The sequence below is a fragment of the Drosophila biarmipes genome, chromosome 2L (assembly GCF_025231255.1).
Source record: "Drosophila biarmipes strain raj3 chromosome 2L, RU_DBia_V1.1, whole genome shotgun sequence".
NCBI lineage: Eukaryota > Metazoa > Arthropoda > Insecta > Diptera > Drosophilidae > Drosophila > Drosophila biarmipes.
This window is the reverse complement of record NC_066612.1, coordinates 14,257,767-14,275,311: the sequence shown is the minus strand read 5'-3', so window position 1 is coordinate 14,275,311 and position 17,545 is coordinate 14,257,767. Positions and strand designations below refer to the sequence as shown.

Sequence of the window (17,545 nt, the reverse complement as noted above, 5' to 3'; positions counted from 1 at the left end):
TCCAAAAAGTGAAACCAAAGTAAAAGCTCAGGGCAAACTTTAATGAAAACTGCCAATTTCTCTAAGCAAACCACGAATAATATTAAATATCAGCGGATATATTTGTACGTAATAATATGTCTTTAACAACAAACCACCATGGTTAACCAAATGAGACAGGCCACACAACCCAACTGCTACATATGCAATGCAGATATTGTGGTTTTACATTGCAATTTCGATTTGAGGCCAGAGTTGGCAGCAGATGGAACTGGGATGCTGACATCCACGGGTTAGCGTTGAAAATGGGTTAGCTGTGCGCGAACCAGGTGGATTATGTGGAGCGGCTCTGGGTCCATTAAGACCTCAGGAGGCAGCCACTAAGCGAGTTAATTCTAGTGCAAGGCCGGTCCTATTTTTCCCTACCTGACGGGGCACTCGGGCCTGTTATTTTGTAAGTCGACTGAGGATGGAGAAGCCACAGGATGAATTGATGGCGGGCTTACAACATTTAGCAAAATTCACACTAAGTTAAGAAGAGAAATAAACCCAATTGTAAAGTGGGAGAATTTATAATATCTATAAAAACGTAATATGCAAAGATACTTTTTAATAAATTAAAATAATACTTTATGCTGTGTCAAGTTGTAAGAAGGTATAATTTGTAGCCTAGTCAGCTTAAACAGGTTCTCTTTTACCAAAAGGAGAACTAAGTTAACTGCAAACATAGTGGAATAAATTAGCAATACAATTATTAATTTACGACTTTAATATTATGTATTTTCCCCATCAAAGCAGCCACATCCTCTCTCTCTGCGTGTAGGCCTTGATAAATTGCTAACCAGGCAGTAATTGCTAATTATTAATAATTTAATAGCTGGAAAATATGAGAGGCAGGCCAGGCATGGAGCAGAGCACTAATGATTGTCATTAAAGCTGGCGAGGAGCCGCAGGGCCGAGGTGCCACAATATCTAACAGTTTAGTTAAGCAGCTGCAATAAATTTTGGCCAACAAGCTGGGGAGGAGTGGTCTTGTTGCTGCAGCTTGCAAGCGAAAACTTCCGCAAGCCTTCGCATCCGCAAGTCCAAAATTAGTTCGCACCCAGGTTCCACGGCCCCGAAGCGGCCAGGAAGTGGAAGTGACACATTCCGGCCAAGTCAGCCAAGCAGCCAGCCAGCCAGCTAGCCGGCAAGCCAAAGCCCAAGCCAGCCGGCATTGTTCTCAAATCCTTACTGACACACTGAAATTGTTTTGCCAACAATGTCGCTCGGTCTTGACGTGGTTTGTTGCTCATTTGTCGCCATCTGCCGCCGCCGCCGGCACTGCCTCCGCCTCTCCCGCTGACTGATTGCAATCTCATTATGCTCCCCTGCAGTCCGACATGGGTTTCCTCTTTCCAGTTGCACGAAGCAGAGCAGAAAAATCCCCTGGCACTCCGAATTATTCAGCAAAATTGTCAGACAAGCGATAGCGGTTATACATTGTTTCAGACTCGTTAAATCGTTAGGCATTCTTGAGATGCGGAGTGGTTTCTGTTCTGCCTATGTGCCTTCCGATTGCAATCTCCAGGTGCTGCTACTCGAGAGTGTAATAACTCAATGAAAACCCCAATTCATCTACATTTTGTGTATATATTATCCAATAAATGTTCTAGGTATAATACGTAAATACAACTGTTTTGAGCGATGTTTCGTACGTTGTTGCAGCTTACTAAGGTATTGGCACATTTTTCAAATTTTTCATTATCCATTTAAAATTTATATCCAAACAAAGGTCAAAACTGGGACTACCTATTCTGATAACTTACACAAGCAGCTTTTATGAGTTGCATGGCGGCAACGTCATAAGATAAGTTATAAACTAAGGTGTGTAAAATCTATGCCCATACAGAGTGCATGTTATGCTAAACTATTACAATGAAGGTTAAATGTAGGCATTAGAAGTAATTATTTATGGGTTACAAGCGGATGTCTTGAGGAAGTCTTCGGAAACTCAAAAGCAACAATCTTTTGTAAATGGTTTTTGTAAATTCTTATATCAAGTTTTGAGATAGAATTATTATTATGGGTAATTCCCCAAAACTGCGTAACAAATTATTGCTTTTAAATTTCCAAAGATTTTACAAGCGCACCTGATAGAGCTCATATAAAAACGAAGACACGAAAGATAGAAGTATCTGTTAAATAATTTTACACACAATCGGCATATTGTCCATTCACAAATATACATTCACATATAATAGTACTTCGGTAAATACAATCCATATACGATTCCTAAAGTCCATTTGTAGATAATTTTTTGGTAATTGACCCACTGCGCCCCGGGAGATGCAAAGTAAAAGTATCTAAAAAAAAAGGATTAAAGCTAAAAGCAGCGGCGGGTATAGTTTCGACGTAGTGGGACTGGGGAATCCGCTCCAGAACCCGGTCACTTGCATAGTCAACACTTGGGCGTGTTGGCCCCGCTGCTCACGCTGCTCGTCTCCAAGTGCTGCATCAGCAGCTGCTGGAGATCGGCTCGCAGGGCTCGCTCCTCGTTGATCTGAAGCTTTATCTGGGACATGTCCTGCTGCATCTGGCGGATGGCGGTCCACAGTTGGCGCAACGTGGGGGTCATATCTTCGTTTTCAAGACCTGCTTTTCGGTGTGTGTGTTGGTGGAAAAAGAAAATCGAACAGAGAACAGAATATGTTAGTGTTGTGTGTGAGAGCTCGGATGAGGGGATCAGGGTGGATCAATGGCAATGTACAAAGTATGACTGTGTTCGGGTATAATATGTTTAGGCGAAAAATATAATTTAAGCTATTGCTAGGAAAGAATAAAAAGTGTATATATATAAGGCTCTATGACTAGGGATCCATAACTGGGACATTTCGATATATTCCAACTACTGGACATCAATCTATGGGGTACTCTAAACGTTTAAAGATATATTTCGATTATTTCTATATTAACGAACAACAAAACACAGAACCACACAGGGAAACAAAGGGATATTCGTCTTGTAAAGGATTTTATTCAAAGTTTCGGTTCAATTCGTTGAGTTATCTCTCTCCTTCGTCGACAAATATCAACTCAATTACAGTACAAACGTATAAACTGGTTAATGGTAGAGTATAAGTAGTTCATTTGGTTAGACAACGTTTCTTCACAAAACACTTACAAAATAAGTTGGTTTTCCTTCGGTCAATAATGCACAACAGTTGGTTACTTTGATTTAGTTGCTGAATCTAGCTATGGCTAACATTTAAAGCGCACTCTTTGATTACACATTGCACACTCTTTGACTTATTTGCTTGCTAGGCGGACATTTAAATACAAAACTCACTAGGTCGATGTCCGCTGAAAACACAGATGCATTAAGAATTACGAGCGTATCTAGTAAACAGTTTAGTCTATGGCATATAAGGACATTTGTATTTCCTATGGCAAATTTTGATCCACGTTCGTTTGGCCAGGTAAAAAAATATAGTTCCCAAAGCCGTGGACGGAAATTTAAAGCCCTTCTGTTTCGGCTGCCTTCTCGCGGCTGAACTAAAGTCTATCAAAGTTCAAAGCTGAGTTGCACTTCATTGGCAAGCATCTTCCATCGAATAGCTTCTAAACTAGTGTCGTTCTCGCCAAGTCTTTTCACAGATTACATATTAATAATAAGCTAAGTTAGATGTAAGACAATGTAAGCTAAGCACAAACTAGTTATAGTCTATTTCCAAGGAAAATCGCTCAGCTGACGGAAGTGCATTGAATAGAGGTTTCGGCACACCAGTCAGCTGGGTGAATTTCCCTGTAGACACATCAAGGCGCAGCTTAGGGCTAAGACAATCAGAAGGAATACAAGTTATTTGTCCATTCGCTTACAACTTTATATAGATCGCTGGTCTAGAATCTAAGGCTTGTGGCATTGAAAGCTTTGCGCAGCCAGTAAATCAACTAAAAATCAATAAAGATTTGCACACGGAGCGCATTCAAAGCAAAGCATCAGTATCTGTATTTGTATCTGGAGCTGGAGCAGCGGGATGCGATATGCGGATGCGATGCGATGCGTATGACTGATGAAGCCATGATGGTGCCCCAAACCCAGACTCAAACATGGTTGATCTTGCGCCACTGTTTCATCACAAAATTACCGCAACACCAGCTGCCCGACTGCCGTTTGCTGCCATCGGCATTGAGTTCCAAATTCGCCGGGGGACCTGCCCCATTGGTCCGCAGCAGTTCCCGCTCCACGTCGCTGTCGTCCGACCGTTCTCCGCCGGCCAGCTGGGGCGTGCTCCTCTGGAGCGTACTGGTGCGCAGGGCTCCGCCACAATTCATCAGGTAGCCGGCTCCATAGCCGGCGTAGCGATGCGAAGTGGAGGTCTCGAAGGATCGGTTTAACCGGCGATCGTAGAGTCCTGGGTGACCCGCCGGATTCGGCTTTACTATGGTGGTGGTGGCGTTGCCCGGGGGTCGCTGGTACGTCTGCTGGGCCACCAACTTGGGTGCCGGTTTGTTTTTCCGAGGTAGCAGCGGTGAAGTACACACATTGTCGTATCCGGAGCCAAAGCCACTCTTGAGGCGATTCAGGGACTTCCTGGTGGCCCTCTCCTCCGACAGGGCTCTTTGGTAATCCTTGATGGTGGGCGACCCTCCTCCTGCCCCGGATAAGGAGTACTTCTGCGCAGGCGTCGTATTCAGCGAGGAGGATACCGAACTGGAGTACAGATTGAAGTTATTGGGACTCGCCTCGCGCCAAATAAAGGAGGAGTTCAAGCTGCCGGCGGAGTGTTGACGACCTGTCTGCTGCTGGGGATGTTGCTGCTGCTGCAGGTGTGGCTGCTGCGAGTGTTGCTGCTGCAGGTGCTGCTGATTGAGGTAGGGTGAGTTGCCGACATGGGCTATGAAAGGCAGCTGTGGATTGGAGGTCGAGAAGGTTTTGCTCGTTTTCAGCTTGCCACCGCGGATGGGCAGACACGGAGTCCAGGGTTGCAAGGCTACAGATCGATTTGGATCAGGTCGGATTGGAATAAAGAGAGAGAGAAAATGAAGAGATTTGAAGAAACGGAAAAACCAAATACCAACAACGACAACAGGAGGGACGAAGGGGAACCAAAAACCCGCAAAATAAAAGCGAAAGGATCACAACGGCAACAAGGAGACGATGAAGCAAGGATATGGGATCAACGGATGGGATTTTACTACAAGGATGAGTACGACACCAAGTTGGGGAAGCGGCCAGGGGACAAAACAAAATGTACCAGTACCATTATCACAACATACACCAGTTAGAGTGACTAGAATCAGGACTGTGGGATGAGTTTGCCAAAATGGTGATTGATAAACCTCTCACAATAACTTCAACATATGTACAGAATGCTTGGCTTAATGATGATTATAATTATAAATTAGTCGAAATGGGATTTTCTAGGTCAGGGAATGGAAATGGGAGAAGGCACAAACGGCGGTAGAGTAAATTAAACTAATTTGTACATAGGTAATGGGGTAACAAAAATAATATTTATTTAAAGTAGGAAACATAATAGTTCAAATTCAATTGTGGTCAGTACAAATAATAATCGAAATACAGAAAATTTACATTGTTTAAAGCAAAAACTTTGGTTTCCTTTGCGCGCTGCTTAGCACCAATTGCAGAGTCGAGTTTGTGGATCTTAAAACGAAATCAATTGCCAATTGTACGAACATAAAAATCGATCTTTTCTCTTAAAAATAATTTGGTAATTGGTTAACAATTTGTAAGCTTAAAGTTAAGGGTTCAACTAAGCCTAATACAATATTCTCTGTTAAATTTGGAAAATTCCTCCTGGTTAAGTGCAATGCCTTGTTAAAAATGAATAAAACCATGAGATAGAGCAACAGAACCAACAATATGATAAATGTTTTTTCAGCGCCTAGACTTTAAGTGAGTCTGTGTTTGTGTGTGACGATTTTACAACTGATTGTGTGAGTGTGGGGTAAATAAGCAAATAAGCTAACAGTTTTTAGCTCATGTTCTTCAGCAAATGAAAATAAAACTCGATTCGGGAGCACATGAATATCCTTACAGCTAGATGAAGCACATCTGGGATGGCCGGCGCCACTTACCCGAGTGGATGGTGTTCCTGGCGTTGTTCTGGTAGGCGGCACAATAGGCCTCAAACACCCGGAGCACCAGGGCGTCCTCCTCGTAGGTGGGCTGGTTCTTTCTCCCGCTGCAGTAGCTGGCCAGGGCGTTGCTGGAGCTGCTGCCGCCACCACTCCCACCGCTACCACCTCCCGATCCGCTCGTGGCGTTTAACAAACTGGGCCGCAACGGCGGCGTGGGTCGCAGGCAGCTGATGGTCCAGTTAGCTGGGGATAAAGCACATAGTTTAGAAATTGAAGCGTAGTTAAATTCAAAATGTACATAGTTAAATTCATGGTTATACAAAACAGTTAATTATTGACAAAATTAAATTAATATTTGCAAATTTGAAGACTTCATTGGCTTTAAAGCCTAAGGCTATCATGGCTTAAAAGTCGGTGTCTCACCCTTTGTGCTTCCTTTCCTTGCGCTTGGCACCCCCATTGCCGCTGCTGCTGCCGCTGCTGCCTGAATTGCTGGACTGGCGTCCATGGACGACGCCAGGATTGGAGCTGCTATCTTGCTGCTTGGTATCTGGACTGAACTTGATCTGGGGCCGGCTGCCCCCAGATGACTTGGCAGACTTGGTGGTTGTGGTGGATGCAGATGATGTGGTGGAGGCTGAGTGGGCGTGTACTGATTGTAGCTGAGGTGGTGGTTGAACGACTGGCTCCGTTTGTGATGCGACATCGAGTTGGTGGCCGGCGATCCCTGGTGGCTGTTGCTCCCGCCGCTGTTGCCGCTGGGCGGGATGCTGCTGGGCGTGGCCGGCGGACGACCTCCGGTTGGCAGGAGCAGGCTGTGGTTCGACGGCGGCGACATCTGCAAGGCGGAATAGAAACAGCTCTGGTCAACACACATTTTTAACAAATGTATCCTTTTCTCGTTATAAAATATCGTAAGTTAGTTGTATGATCGGAGATTATCTAGGTGAACCGCCATCAACAGGATCAGCAGTTCAATGACAACAAGAAAAACGTACAACGGCAGGCGGAGGCAAGTCCTTCAGGCAAATCCTGCAGCGAGCAAAGCGCAGCAAGCAAATCGAATCGAATGCGTTTGTTTGGTTTTTGACTTGGAATTTTCATTCACATTTCGAATTTGTGTGTTGCTGAGCGTTAGATAAATGTTTTGTAATTCGTTTAGCTTTTGGACGGATGAAATTTTAACTAAATTATAGAATCAATGATGGTGCGGTCATGGGAGGAGTCGATTAATTGCCTTTTTAAATTAAGAGGAATTTTAATTTGAACATCACATCTTTAGCAATGAGTACAAAGTTTAAAATGTGAACTTCACTAGTGGCCAAAGCTCCTTATTTGTATTAGGAAATTTTTCAAAACTACATTTGGACTTCTAAGCAACTTATTTATTTTTATAAACGCCCCCATTTAATATCCAAATTTTTAAAATTATCAAAAATAATTATGTTTAATATTTAGAACGTATTATTTAGCTGTCGTCCATTTCTTTCGAATATTGAGCAACTAATGAACTCGCATGGGGTTAGTCAAAGGATGTGCTGATGAGGAAGCATTCTGTGGATGCGAATGGTGACTTTTTGGACGTGCTGCATTTGGCCAAATGTATTGCTTGTTGGTCGGAGCATTAGGGTTTTTGAATATAAGGAACATGAGAGAGCAAAACGAATTTACAAAACAATTAAACGGAACACGTGCACGGAACAAACGCCGCCGGCCAGGGATACCGGAAGCCAACCGACAGGTATCCTCGGGTCACCTGGCCGGCGATCCATTTCGGTTTGCTTGCCTTCTTCGGCGCCGGAAGCAACGCGGCCCGTACAAACGGGACAGTCGAGCGAGGTGGAATCGTGGAGGGAGGCAATCATGCCTTCGTCTTCGCTGCATAGTGGGCAGCTGGAGGTGGATGTGGTGGTGGTTGTATTGGTGGTGCTGGTAGCACTGCCATTGTAGAAATCCGCGCAGTTCTGACACACCGAGCAGTACAGTGCCCCCTCGCTGTAATCGCTGGCCCCCAGCGAACAGAAGCAGCTGGAGCACACCGACCCCGAGTCTTTTGAGTCCTTGGAGGGCAAGCTCTTGTTGTATGCGAGAGCTATGCCGCGCACCACCTCCGGCGGCAGGCGCTCTTTCTTCCACCAGTGCGCATACATCCCCGAACGGAAAGTGGCCTGTGGAAGCCGACCCGTGGAGCTCGAGCTAAATAAGAGATCATTGGACGGGACATTCCTGTTAGTCTCATCCATGCTCGAGCTGAACGGCATGAAAATACTCCTTGTGTTCACTTGCACTTGGGCAGAGCTTATGCAAGTAGATTCTTCTTTGCGGTTAGTCGGCGTAGTGGGCTCATCAGGAAGTGGAGGCTGCTCCTCTGCTGCATCGGCCACATCCTGAGTGGCCTCTGGAGTAAGAAATTTCTCCCTGAACATTCCACACACATCAAACCTCTCTGGCTCCACATTATCAAGCATGTCGTGGCCAGCGGCTTCCGTGGGAAAGTAGGATTCCGGATTGGGAGGATCGGGTGAAGTAATAGTGCAACTGCCAGCCATTCCGCTATCACTCGATCGTGGACTGGGACACTGGGAGCTCTCACAACAGCGACATTTGGTGTCCAAGTGGAGATCCGGATCCCTGCGAGGCGGTGGTGGAGGAGGCTGTCTATTGGACATTTGCAGGAACTGATAGCTGATGCAGCGTCTTATGGAATCCCTACTTCTCTGGTGCGGTGAATGGGGCTTTTTCGAGGAGGTATCGATGCAGAGCTCCGTGGTGGAACTACTTCTTGCAGCGAGATTTGGATCTGTCTTGGAATTTCCCGTTGAGGGGCTGTCGCTCTTGTGGGAAACCCGCTTGACGGAGTTGAGATTGTGCCCAGGAAAAGGTGTAAGCTCCCGCTGCAATTCTTGGGGAGTGGCTAAGACCTCTTCGTAGTTGTAAAGCAGCTCTGCCTGCAATTTATCTGGAGCAGTGCGACAGGCAGCGGGCAGGTCCATGGTACTAGAGTGCAACTCCTCCTCCTCCTCCTGCTTCACATCCACACTCTGGTTTTGCATCTCCTTGCGATCCCGCCACGTTGGCACATAGACTTCCGTATTTTTGCTCTGATTAAAGCGATTGCCCACAAAAATGGTGGGCATGCTGTGTCGCTCTGTCGGGGAAGCTGGCAGTGGAGTGGTTGGTTCTTGGACACTAGACTCCCGGCTGAGATCATCGGGCATACTGGCCAGATTTTCGCAGGCAGTAAAAGCCCCGCCGAGCCTAGCACCATACATGGAACTGGCATCGGAGCTTTGTTGTTGAAGAGAGAATGATTGCTTTGATTTTAGTTCCGGTTCCTCTTCCACGCAATTGGATATGCTGCCACCCACTCCCAACTCCAGAGTTGCCGTGGACGTGTGCACACTGGAATTTCGAGTCGTGGACTTGCGAGCCAAAGCTCTGAGAGCCCTGGATCCTATAATGAGCGACTCCTTTTTTAACTCGTTCTGTGCCAAGACGTCGTCCGTGTCAACAGAATCCAGTTTGATGAGATTAATAGACGAACAATGGCGCCTGGCACCCGTGCCATGATCCACAAAAGTGCCCGTGGAATTGTACATGGAATCATTGCGGTTGTTCTGGTAAAACTGCACGTACTCAAACGGATCCGAGTCGCAGGAATGCAAAAAATCATCTTCGAAGTCATCATCGTAACTCTCAGAGTCCGTGGGCAGTTCGATGGCATCCTGGCGCTCCAACTCCGACTGTCCTGAATCCTGGTTGGCATTGAGATCCTTCAACTTTGCTGCCGCCTTGTGGCAGCGCTTCTTGCGCAACGCAATCCTCTTGAGATCAATGCTTTGGCGAGCCTGGGGATAGAGCAGCATCTTCACGATGGCACTCCTCAATTCTCCGCCCTTCACAAGCCTCGCAAAGTGGGCACTCAGATTGGCGTAAGGAGCAGTGGGTGGATAATTACTGGGCGGAAGGGTCAGACGGAGTGGACGCACATGACACGGGGGCCCGGAGTAGTAGGCACAAAGCGAGAACCGCGTGCAGTAGCCTCGTGAATCCAAATGTTGACTCAGCTGCTCACAGTTCAAAGTGTTGCCAAAACGAAACGATAATAAATGGAAATGAGATGGGATTACACTACTTACATGAGCGGCATTTAGGTGCCCCGATGAGGAGTTGCTCAGGTTACTTAGTTGCCGCTTAATGCCCATTGGCAGGCTGGGATTGTTGGCATTGAGCAGCTCCACCCATTTGTTGGCCTCGTTGGGTCCCTGGCAGACGGCCACAATGCGATCGATCAGGGGACTACTTATCTCAAAGGCGTTTTTAATCGCATCAGTGTCTTCCAGACGGTTCACTACGATGCCAGTCAGGGGTAGTTTTCCCTACGATAAGAACGATGGTTAAAAAAGTTATCAAAAATACCGATTTTGAATTGTAAATGCAAGTGTTTTCTACCTCGTAGATGAAAGCACTCATCCGCTGACTAACACTGAGGAAGAGCAACGTTTGCGGGAAAAGCACAAAGTAGCGATCGCGATGATCCGCTCCAACTGCCACGCTGCCCATGTGAATGATGTCCCCAAGGGTGCTCAGCTCTTGACCCTGCCATCCGCGCACTGGTCCTGTGAGCACCTGCAGCTCCAGCTCCTTTTGGCGACGGGTGGCCGAGCATGTGGCAGCTATGTCCTTGTACACAGCCACACTCCTCTGAGTGTCGCCTCGATCCGGATGACTACTCTCCATATGGCGCTCCAACTCCTGCAGCATGGCGGAGTATTTGTCCAGCCGGCGGAAGGGCTTCGACAGACCCGTAGTTAGCACAAGTAAACCCGGAGTGGCAGCGCCCTGTCGTTCCATATACTTTTCCAGATCATCCCTGTTTGATAACAAAAACATTTAATTAAAGCAATCGAAGATATATACTAGAATAAAAAGCGGATCTATAAATAAGAGCACACAGAACATTTTTAAACCATGACCTCTTTTTATGAGAAATATTTAAAAATTTTAGCCATCTTATACCCGGAACCTCGTATAAGACTCACTTGTACTTGTCCAAAATGACTATGGCCTTCGGGTGGGCAGCACAGTAGGCCTGGTGGACCTTCTTCATCAAGGGGGCACTAGTGAGGAATAGTTTACCAACTCTATCGTTGCACTCTTCGATCTGGATGAGCAGATCCTCGTGCGTTCGCACGATCTCCACAAAGTTGCACATCAGCTGGGCGTACTCATCCTGGCTGAGTCTGCAAATGGAACAGATTAATTAAGAACAATTAAGAACGCAACAGCTAATGACTTACATCTGCGTCTGTTGCATGGGCTCCAAGAAGTTCTCCAGCAGGCCCTGCAGCTCGGCCACATGGGCTCGTTCCGAGTCGAGCAGATCTTTGAGCACCACGGAGCGGTACTCCTGGATCTCCTCCGGCGGCCTAATGGTCTCCGCCAGCGGCAGCTGCACCTTGCACTCGTTGACATAGTTGCTGGGGAACCAGCCAGTCTTTTCGTTCAGGGTTCCCTCCCACCAGCCGCCGTCTTCCCGCTGGGTGACCGTGATCACATCGCCCTTCTGGAAGCACAGCTCATCGTTGTTGCTGCCACTGAAGGAGTACTCCGCCCGCACCACCAGTGGCTGATCCATTGTCGGGCTGTTCAAGGCTGCTCCGGATCCGCACTAGATTGCTTCAACTGAAACGAGGCAATGGGTATTGAACTTGAAATATCAACCGGTCAATTTGCTCAATGGAATAGCATATACGAACATATTTCTCTATACACAAGCACCTACGCATTATTGCAGCGATGAGCAACATCATCGCCGATCGCTTGGAATTCCTCTAGATTTTGGCATGGACTAAAGCAATAATTTTGGCCCCAGGAAAAGAAAAGATTTTCAAAACATCTGTCGAGAAACGCGTGCGCAAGTTTCTTGACACTTTTCCGGAGACTCCCCTCCGGTTTTCCTTTTCTAACGCAGAGCAAGTGCCTGGAAAACTCGTGCTCTACACGATGGCCAAGGTCACACAAGCTGCGAAAAGCCATTAAAAAAATTGGGTAAAAATCACTCAGTTATTGCGAAAAGAAATAATTTCGTTTAGGGCCGTAAAATCAATTTAAAAAAACCGGGCGGGCCAACATATAAATCATATAAGCAACGACCATGTCATCTTTAAAAAATTTTCGAGCCAGTTTTTTTATGTGTTGCCCGAACATTTCTTTAAGAGATCAACATTTGATCTGAGCACATTTCAAATCGATGAATGTTTATTTTAATCGTAAAACGCTTTCGTTGACGGAAGTGGGTAGAGTTTTTTGAGACCGAAGCCAAGTGCATTCGATTCATGAAATCACTCATCTAGAAAAATAAGCAAATTTGTAAAATTATTTTTCGAGTATCTTGTGTACTGCGACATTGGAAAATGCAAATACCTACTACACACAATAAATTCTTAATGTTCCATGGAACACAGAACTTGTCTATTGTATGTGCGACAACAACTTGTAAATGGGCATACCCAAATAATATAAAAGGGGGAAAGTAAATGGATTTTGTCATTAGCAGTGAGTCATTTATAAAAGTCAATAAACCACCTAGGCACTATGAAGGTCACAATTGTTATGTTCAGTATCGATATTAATACATACGACATCTATCATGGCTATAAGCACTAAATGCCTATGAAAAGTTTTTAGCAAGCAGGTCAAATATAATCAATCCACTACTTTTAAATACATTAATCATTTTTCGCCAATGCCGCAATGAGTAAACCGAAATTATGAATAACATGTTTTCTTTTTGCCCAATATCTTTTTTCTGCTGGGATACTAAAAATAAAAAACCGACGAGAATATACATATCGGCGACCCGCAAGTCCCATATGGCAGACGGAACCTGGCCATAAGTTGGCGGCTCTTCCGACAAGTTTTTTCCAACACTTTGGGGCTCCCGAGAGATTGTCAAGATTAATCTGATGATTTTCCCAGGAATTTAGCCCGAGAAAATTCCCTGAGGCAAGGTCACGTTTTGGTTGCACACACGCATGAAAATGCCTTTAAATTGTCGCTTTATCGCCACTTAGCCACTCGAGTATATGTACCCGCCGCGGTCTATTATATAGACGGATGATATATACTTTTTCAACAATAAATTGTTGTACGAAAATTTGCCGTGTTCCGCCGTTTCTGCTGCTCTCAGACGTTGCACCGCACGCGTTCATTGCTTCAGCGAAACTGCCGAGAAAAGCGGAAAATACAGAAAGACTGGCGACAAATGGCAGCCGAATTTTCTACGGCACCCGAAAGTGCCTCCACTCTCCGCGTCACTTCCATTTTCCCACTGTCTCAGCGAGATCGTGAGAGAATCGAATATATTTTCACATATACCATATATAAATTCAAGCGCTTTCGAGCGGATACATCGCATATTTTCACGAAAAATCAACAGAGATGTGACAAAAAATATGGATCCGGGGACAGCCTTTTCATCTGCGCCTCCAAAATGGGGACTTCGGGGGATCGTGCTGTATCTTAATTTTATTTCATTGAGAAATAAGCGACAGCAGCAGCAGCCAGCATTCCTCGACGTGCTTTTGTTGTGTGTTTTGAAAAAGCCCATAAAAATATTTGTGCCGAAAAAAGGCGGAATACCTATTGGATGCGAAATCCTCCATGTTTGCGGGTTCGCTCATGGATAGGGAACTTCTGCACATAAGTAGGTCTTGGTCAGACCACTTTGCGAATTACCAATTATTTGTGAAACTTTCACCTGTTCCGTTCAGTCCTCTATGTTTAAATAAGATCTGTACCTGTGATTCATATGACATGTCTATGGAATGTGATTTCTCTCAAGATTTAGGGGAATAAATCATCTTCCATCTCGCGAAACACATGTTTTCATAGTGTTTTTTAATGGGATTATGTTTCTAGCAACGCTATAAATATTTACCTTCAATTTCACATTTTTCAGAATTTTGGATTTCATTTCAAAAGGAACAATCTAAATAAAAACAAATAATTAAATGTACAATCGAGTTTAAGAAGATAGCAAGCTTATAGGCATTTTAAGAATATTTTGAACTAAATTCAAGAAAATAGGTCAAGAATAATTTATTATTTTCCTATTCTTAAAGCTGCTATGTTCAGAGGGTCAAACAAAATATGCTTTATATTAACAGTGCAAAAGCCAAGCCAAATCTATGCCATTTCCCCTCCGCATCGCATAACCCTGAAATCACTTTAAGTCCACGGCCGGCAACAATCAAATTTCCGTAGGTGGAGGTGCTCCAAATGAGGCAAGCGGAGGTCAGATGTGCAGATGCATAGATGCAGATACAGAGATGCACAAATGCAGATATGTGTGTGCACATCCCATTGAAGCTCTCAGAGCCAAATTTTAATTAATTCATTAAACTGGCACATGGCGCCGCGCAGAGCAGCAGTGCAACCTCAGATACAGATACAGCCACAGATACAGACCCAGACTCGGATTCAGATACAGCTACACTGGGCCCACGCTCTCTAAAAATATGCAATCTCTTGGTTATTAACGATCTGTCGCCAAAGGCAGAAATCAAATGGATGTCCTACGTCTTCCGGAAATGCGCAATTTGACGAAGAAGCCGTCGCACCCATCGGAGGGGAAAACCTCAAATCGCCGACTGTTTATTTTCGTGGGGCGACAGAGAGCGTAAACAAAACAGAGAGATGTGTGAAAAGCGAGTGGCTGTGCCTTTGTTTTTCTTGGCAAAGTCAGGGGCAAAGCCAAACAAAGCCAGCCAAAGACAAACCAAATTTATGCAGTTCTATCTTGTCACGGCCGGATCCGGATCGCCATCCCTACCACCTCGGCCACACTGCACTCAATAGCGCCCCTTCAATGAGTCAATACCGAGATTTACAGGCTGCACCGCCACCACTTGAGATGCATTTCCTCAGATATATAGACATAATACAATTTGATTGCTCGGCCGTATTTATAGACACCCAGTGGCGGAGGAAGTCGTCGGTGTATGTGGGCACCCAAAAGAGGTGAGCGAGTGGGAGTTCCTATAACTCGAGGGGATCGCGTCCGAAGTTCTGGTATTGCCAACATACCGAAAACCAGGTCACGAGCGGAACTATGAAGAAATGCTGTTCCTAAGGTTTGCTTTGGGAAATTACATACCCACATACAGACATTTCTGAAACGCTTTCATTAAAGCGCAAAAATAGCAATAATAAGGCGCAATGAGAGAGTGCAGATACGACTTAGTTTTACCCTTGAAGTAAGGTTTTTCCCATATATGAGGTAGGAAATATATGAGGATTAAATCAGTTTAGGTATTGAATTCTGCCAAGTTTTTACAAACTTAATGTTTACTTTAAGCCGAAGCCCAGACCTCATTTGAGAGTAATGAAAAGAATGAATCTGCATTCGGTTTGCCACCGCCTTTCATGGGAAATTCTCTTGGCAGCGGTTCAAAATTGTTCGGGTAATGATGCTTGTTGGTTCTGGGGATCCCATGGGGGGAGTTCGGGGACCCGGTGGCATGTGGCAGGGCTTGAAACGTGCCTCCTCTTCATCCGGCAGTGCATTTTCTTTTCACAACGAATGCCAGCAAACAAACACTCTTCCGGAGGAACGGGAATTGCTATTGACCCAATGGATTATGCAGGCGGACTCCTCGACCTGGGCGACCTTTTGGAGACGGCGCACAGGAAATTCCCCCAAAAACCGGCAACAAATTACTTTGGCCACAGGAGCTGGAAGTTGAACAATGAATGACTCGAAAGCGCAGTAGAGCTTCAAGAAAAGGTACAAGAAACCTTCCTTGGGCGTTGGTTTACATGTGTTCTTGCAAAGCAGCCAGTTTCAAGCAGTCAATCCTAGTTAAAGATTCCAAAATAAATGATGAATTATATATTGGAATATTGAAAAAGGCTTTAGAATATGATACTATCAAATAAGTTCCAAACTAGACAAAGGCAAAATTTCATTTCCCTGAACTTTTAAAAATATTCTATTAGAATATGCATTATGGTAATGTAACTACTTGAGTGCGTAGTTCAATTAGGATTTTTGGATCATACTTAGATAAGATTGTAAAAATACGAACAAATAACTTTCAGAACACCCGTTCTTATGGGGATATTTGAGTTAGGTATAGGGCTCGAGAGTTCTACAAAAGGAGGTTGCACTGTAGCTGCCTGGCTGGGGATGTCTATAGATGCCTCTGCCTGGGTGACGCATCGCAGGGCGGTGGGGTTAATTTTCCGATGCCACTGAACCTCCGGCCAGACGAGCAGTTATTGGAAAACCTGACTCATCTCCATCCCGCAGCCAGGCCGTCTGAAGGGTCTATTTATTATGGTTTTTCAGCTCACCTTCAGCTGCGTTCCGTTTCCACAAACATTTGTTGCTCCGTCTGCTGCTGTTCCCCGGCGTTCGTTGGGCAGAAATAGATCGCTGACTAATAGTAGATTTTCCTCTAGTCTCGTTGCGTTCGCGACAGTCTCACCCTTATCGTTAGCATACACATTAGTTATATGGCGAAAGGAGCACGCTGTTCACCATTTATTGCCCGACTCTCGGTTTTTTTGGCCGATGCCCGCTGAACTATGCTCGCAAGTGCTTCGAATACTCGTTTGCCTCAGCGCCGATTCCGGGTTCGGGGGTCAACCGCTGGAGCGCCCTTCTGGTCCGCCAGGTGCACCTAATTAAGCACTTTTAGCAACACTCTTTTCCCATGGCAAACATAAATAAAACACAGCGCACGACCAAAATAGAAACCTAGAAAAGGAACCAGGGCTGCAAGCGCCCGCAGCCAAACTAGCGATGTGCGCGTGACAGCCAGTCCTGCCGATCTGGCTACTTTTCCTCTGGATCTGCGGGCTGCAATTCTCTAATTGTAAAATAGTGCCTAGCGGGAATTTTCACAGTTATCCAGCAAATTTCTCGTAATATTAGCTTCTTAATCTTAAAATATTATGTTCTTTTAAGCTGCACAATGCCGCAACCTAAAAGCGTTCTCCATAAGGAATTCTCAAATAAAAGGAAAAGCTATAATTTTTGTCCCATTTGTACAAATAATTGAATTCTGCTGAAAATATACATGGCAAACAAGTTATTTATCTGTGGAAACCTCTTTCTGAAATACCACTTTTGTAACACCATTTTTTATATATTTAGAACTAGACGTGGAATTATAAGTATAAAAACCTTCTGTACTGTAAGTGGTTACGTAAGATTTTTTTGTTTAAGTTAGTTCGGCTTTTTCCCGCTGGTATTGGTTATTGTCACCCAAAGAGTTGCCAACACTGATGCCAACAGGTCCGTGCTATCGATATTGCTATGGATGGGCGAGCCAAATACTGTGACATCGATAGTTTTGGGATTTCAAATATATTGACAGTTAAATTTACAATTTTATTACTTCAAGAATCATGGTTTGCCATTGTATTTCATTTTGTAAAATACAATAAACATAGTTACAACTTTTAAAAACCT

At 44.9% G+C, this 17,545-nt stretch overlaps 1 protein-coding gene across 7 annotated transcripts; it reads right to left on the bottom strand.

The window, feature by feature from the left end:
• Positions 1–831: 831 nt before the first annotated feature.
• On the bottom strand, positions 832–16,868 carry LOC108033765 (rho guanine nucleotide exchange factor 7). Of its 7 annotated transcripts, XM_017108354.3 has the most exons (9): positions 16,423–16,863; positions 11,364–11,748; positions 11,106–11,306; positions 10,516–10,936; positions 10,203–10,442; positions 6,487–6,901; positions 6,061–6,306; positions 4,107–4,952; positions 832–2,613 (listed from the first exon to the last, which is right to left on the bottom strand). In XM_017108354.3, the coding sequence occupies exons 2-9, from the start codon at positions 11,699–11,701 to the stop codon at positions 2,420–2,422; spliced, it is 2,901 nt and encodes a 966-aa protein (XP_016963843.1). In that variant the 5' UTR covers positions 11,702–11,748; positions 16,423–16,863; the 3' UTR covers positions 832–2,419. The 7 variants fall into 7 exon arrangements, with proteins under 7 accessions (XP_016963843.1, XP_016963845.1, XP_050740753.1 ...); XM_017108356.3 differs by lacking the exon at positions 4,107–4,952 and having other exon boundaries at positions 16,423–16,860; XM_050884795.1 differs by lacking the exons at positions 832–2,613; positions 4,107–4,952 and adding an exon at positions 5,454–5,626 and having other exon boundaries at positions 16,423–16,859.
• Between the last annotated feature and the right edge of the window lie 677 nt (positions 16,869–17,545).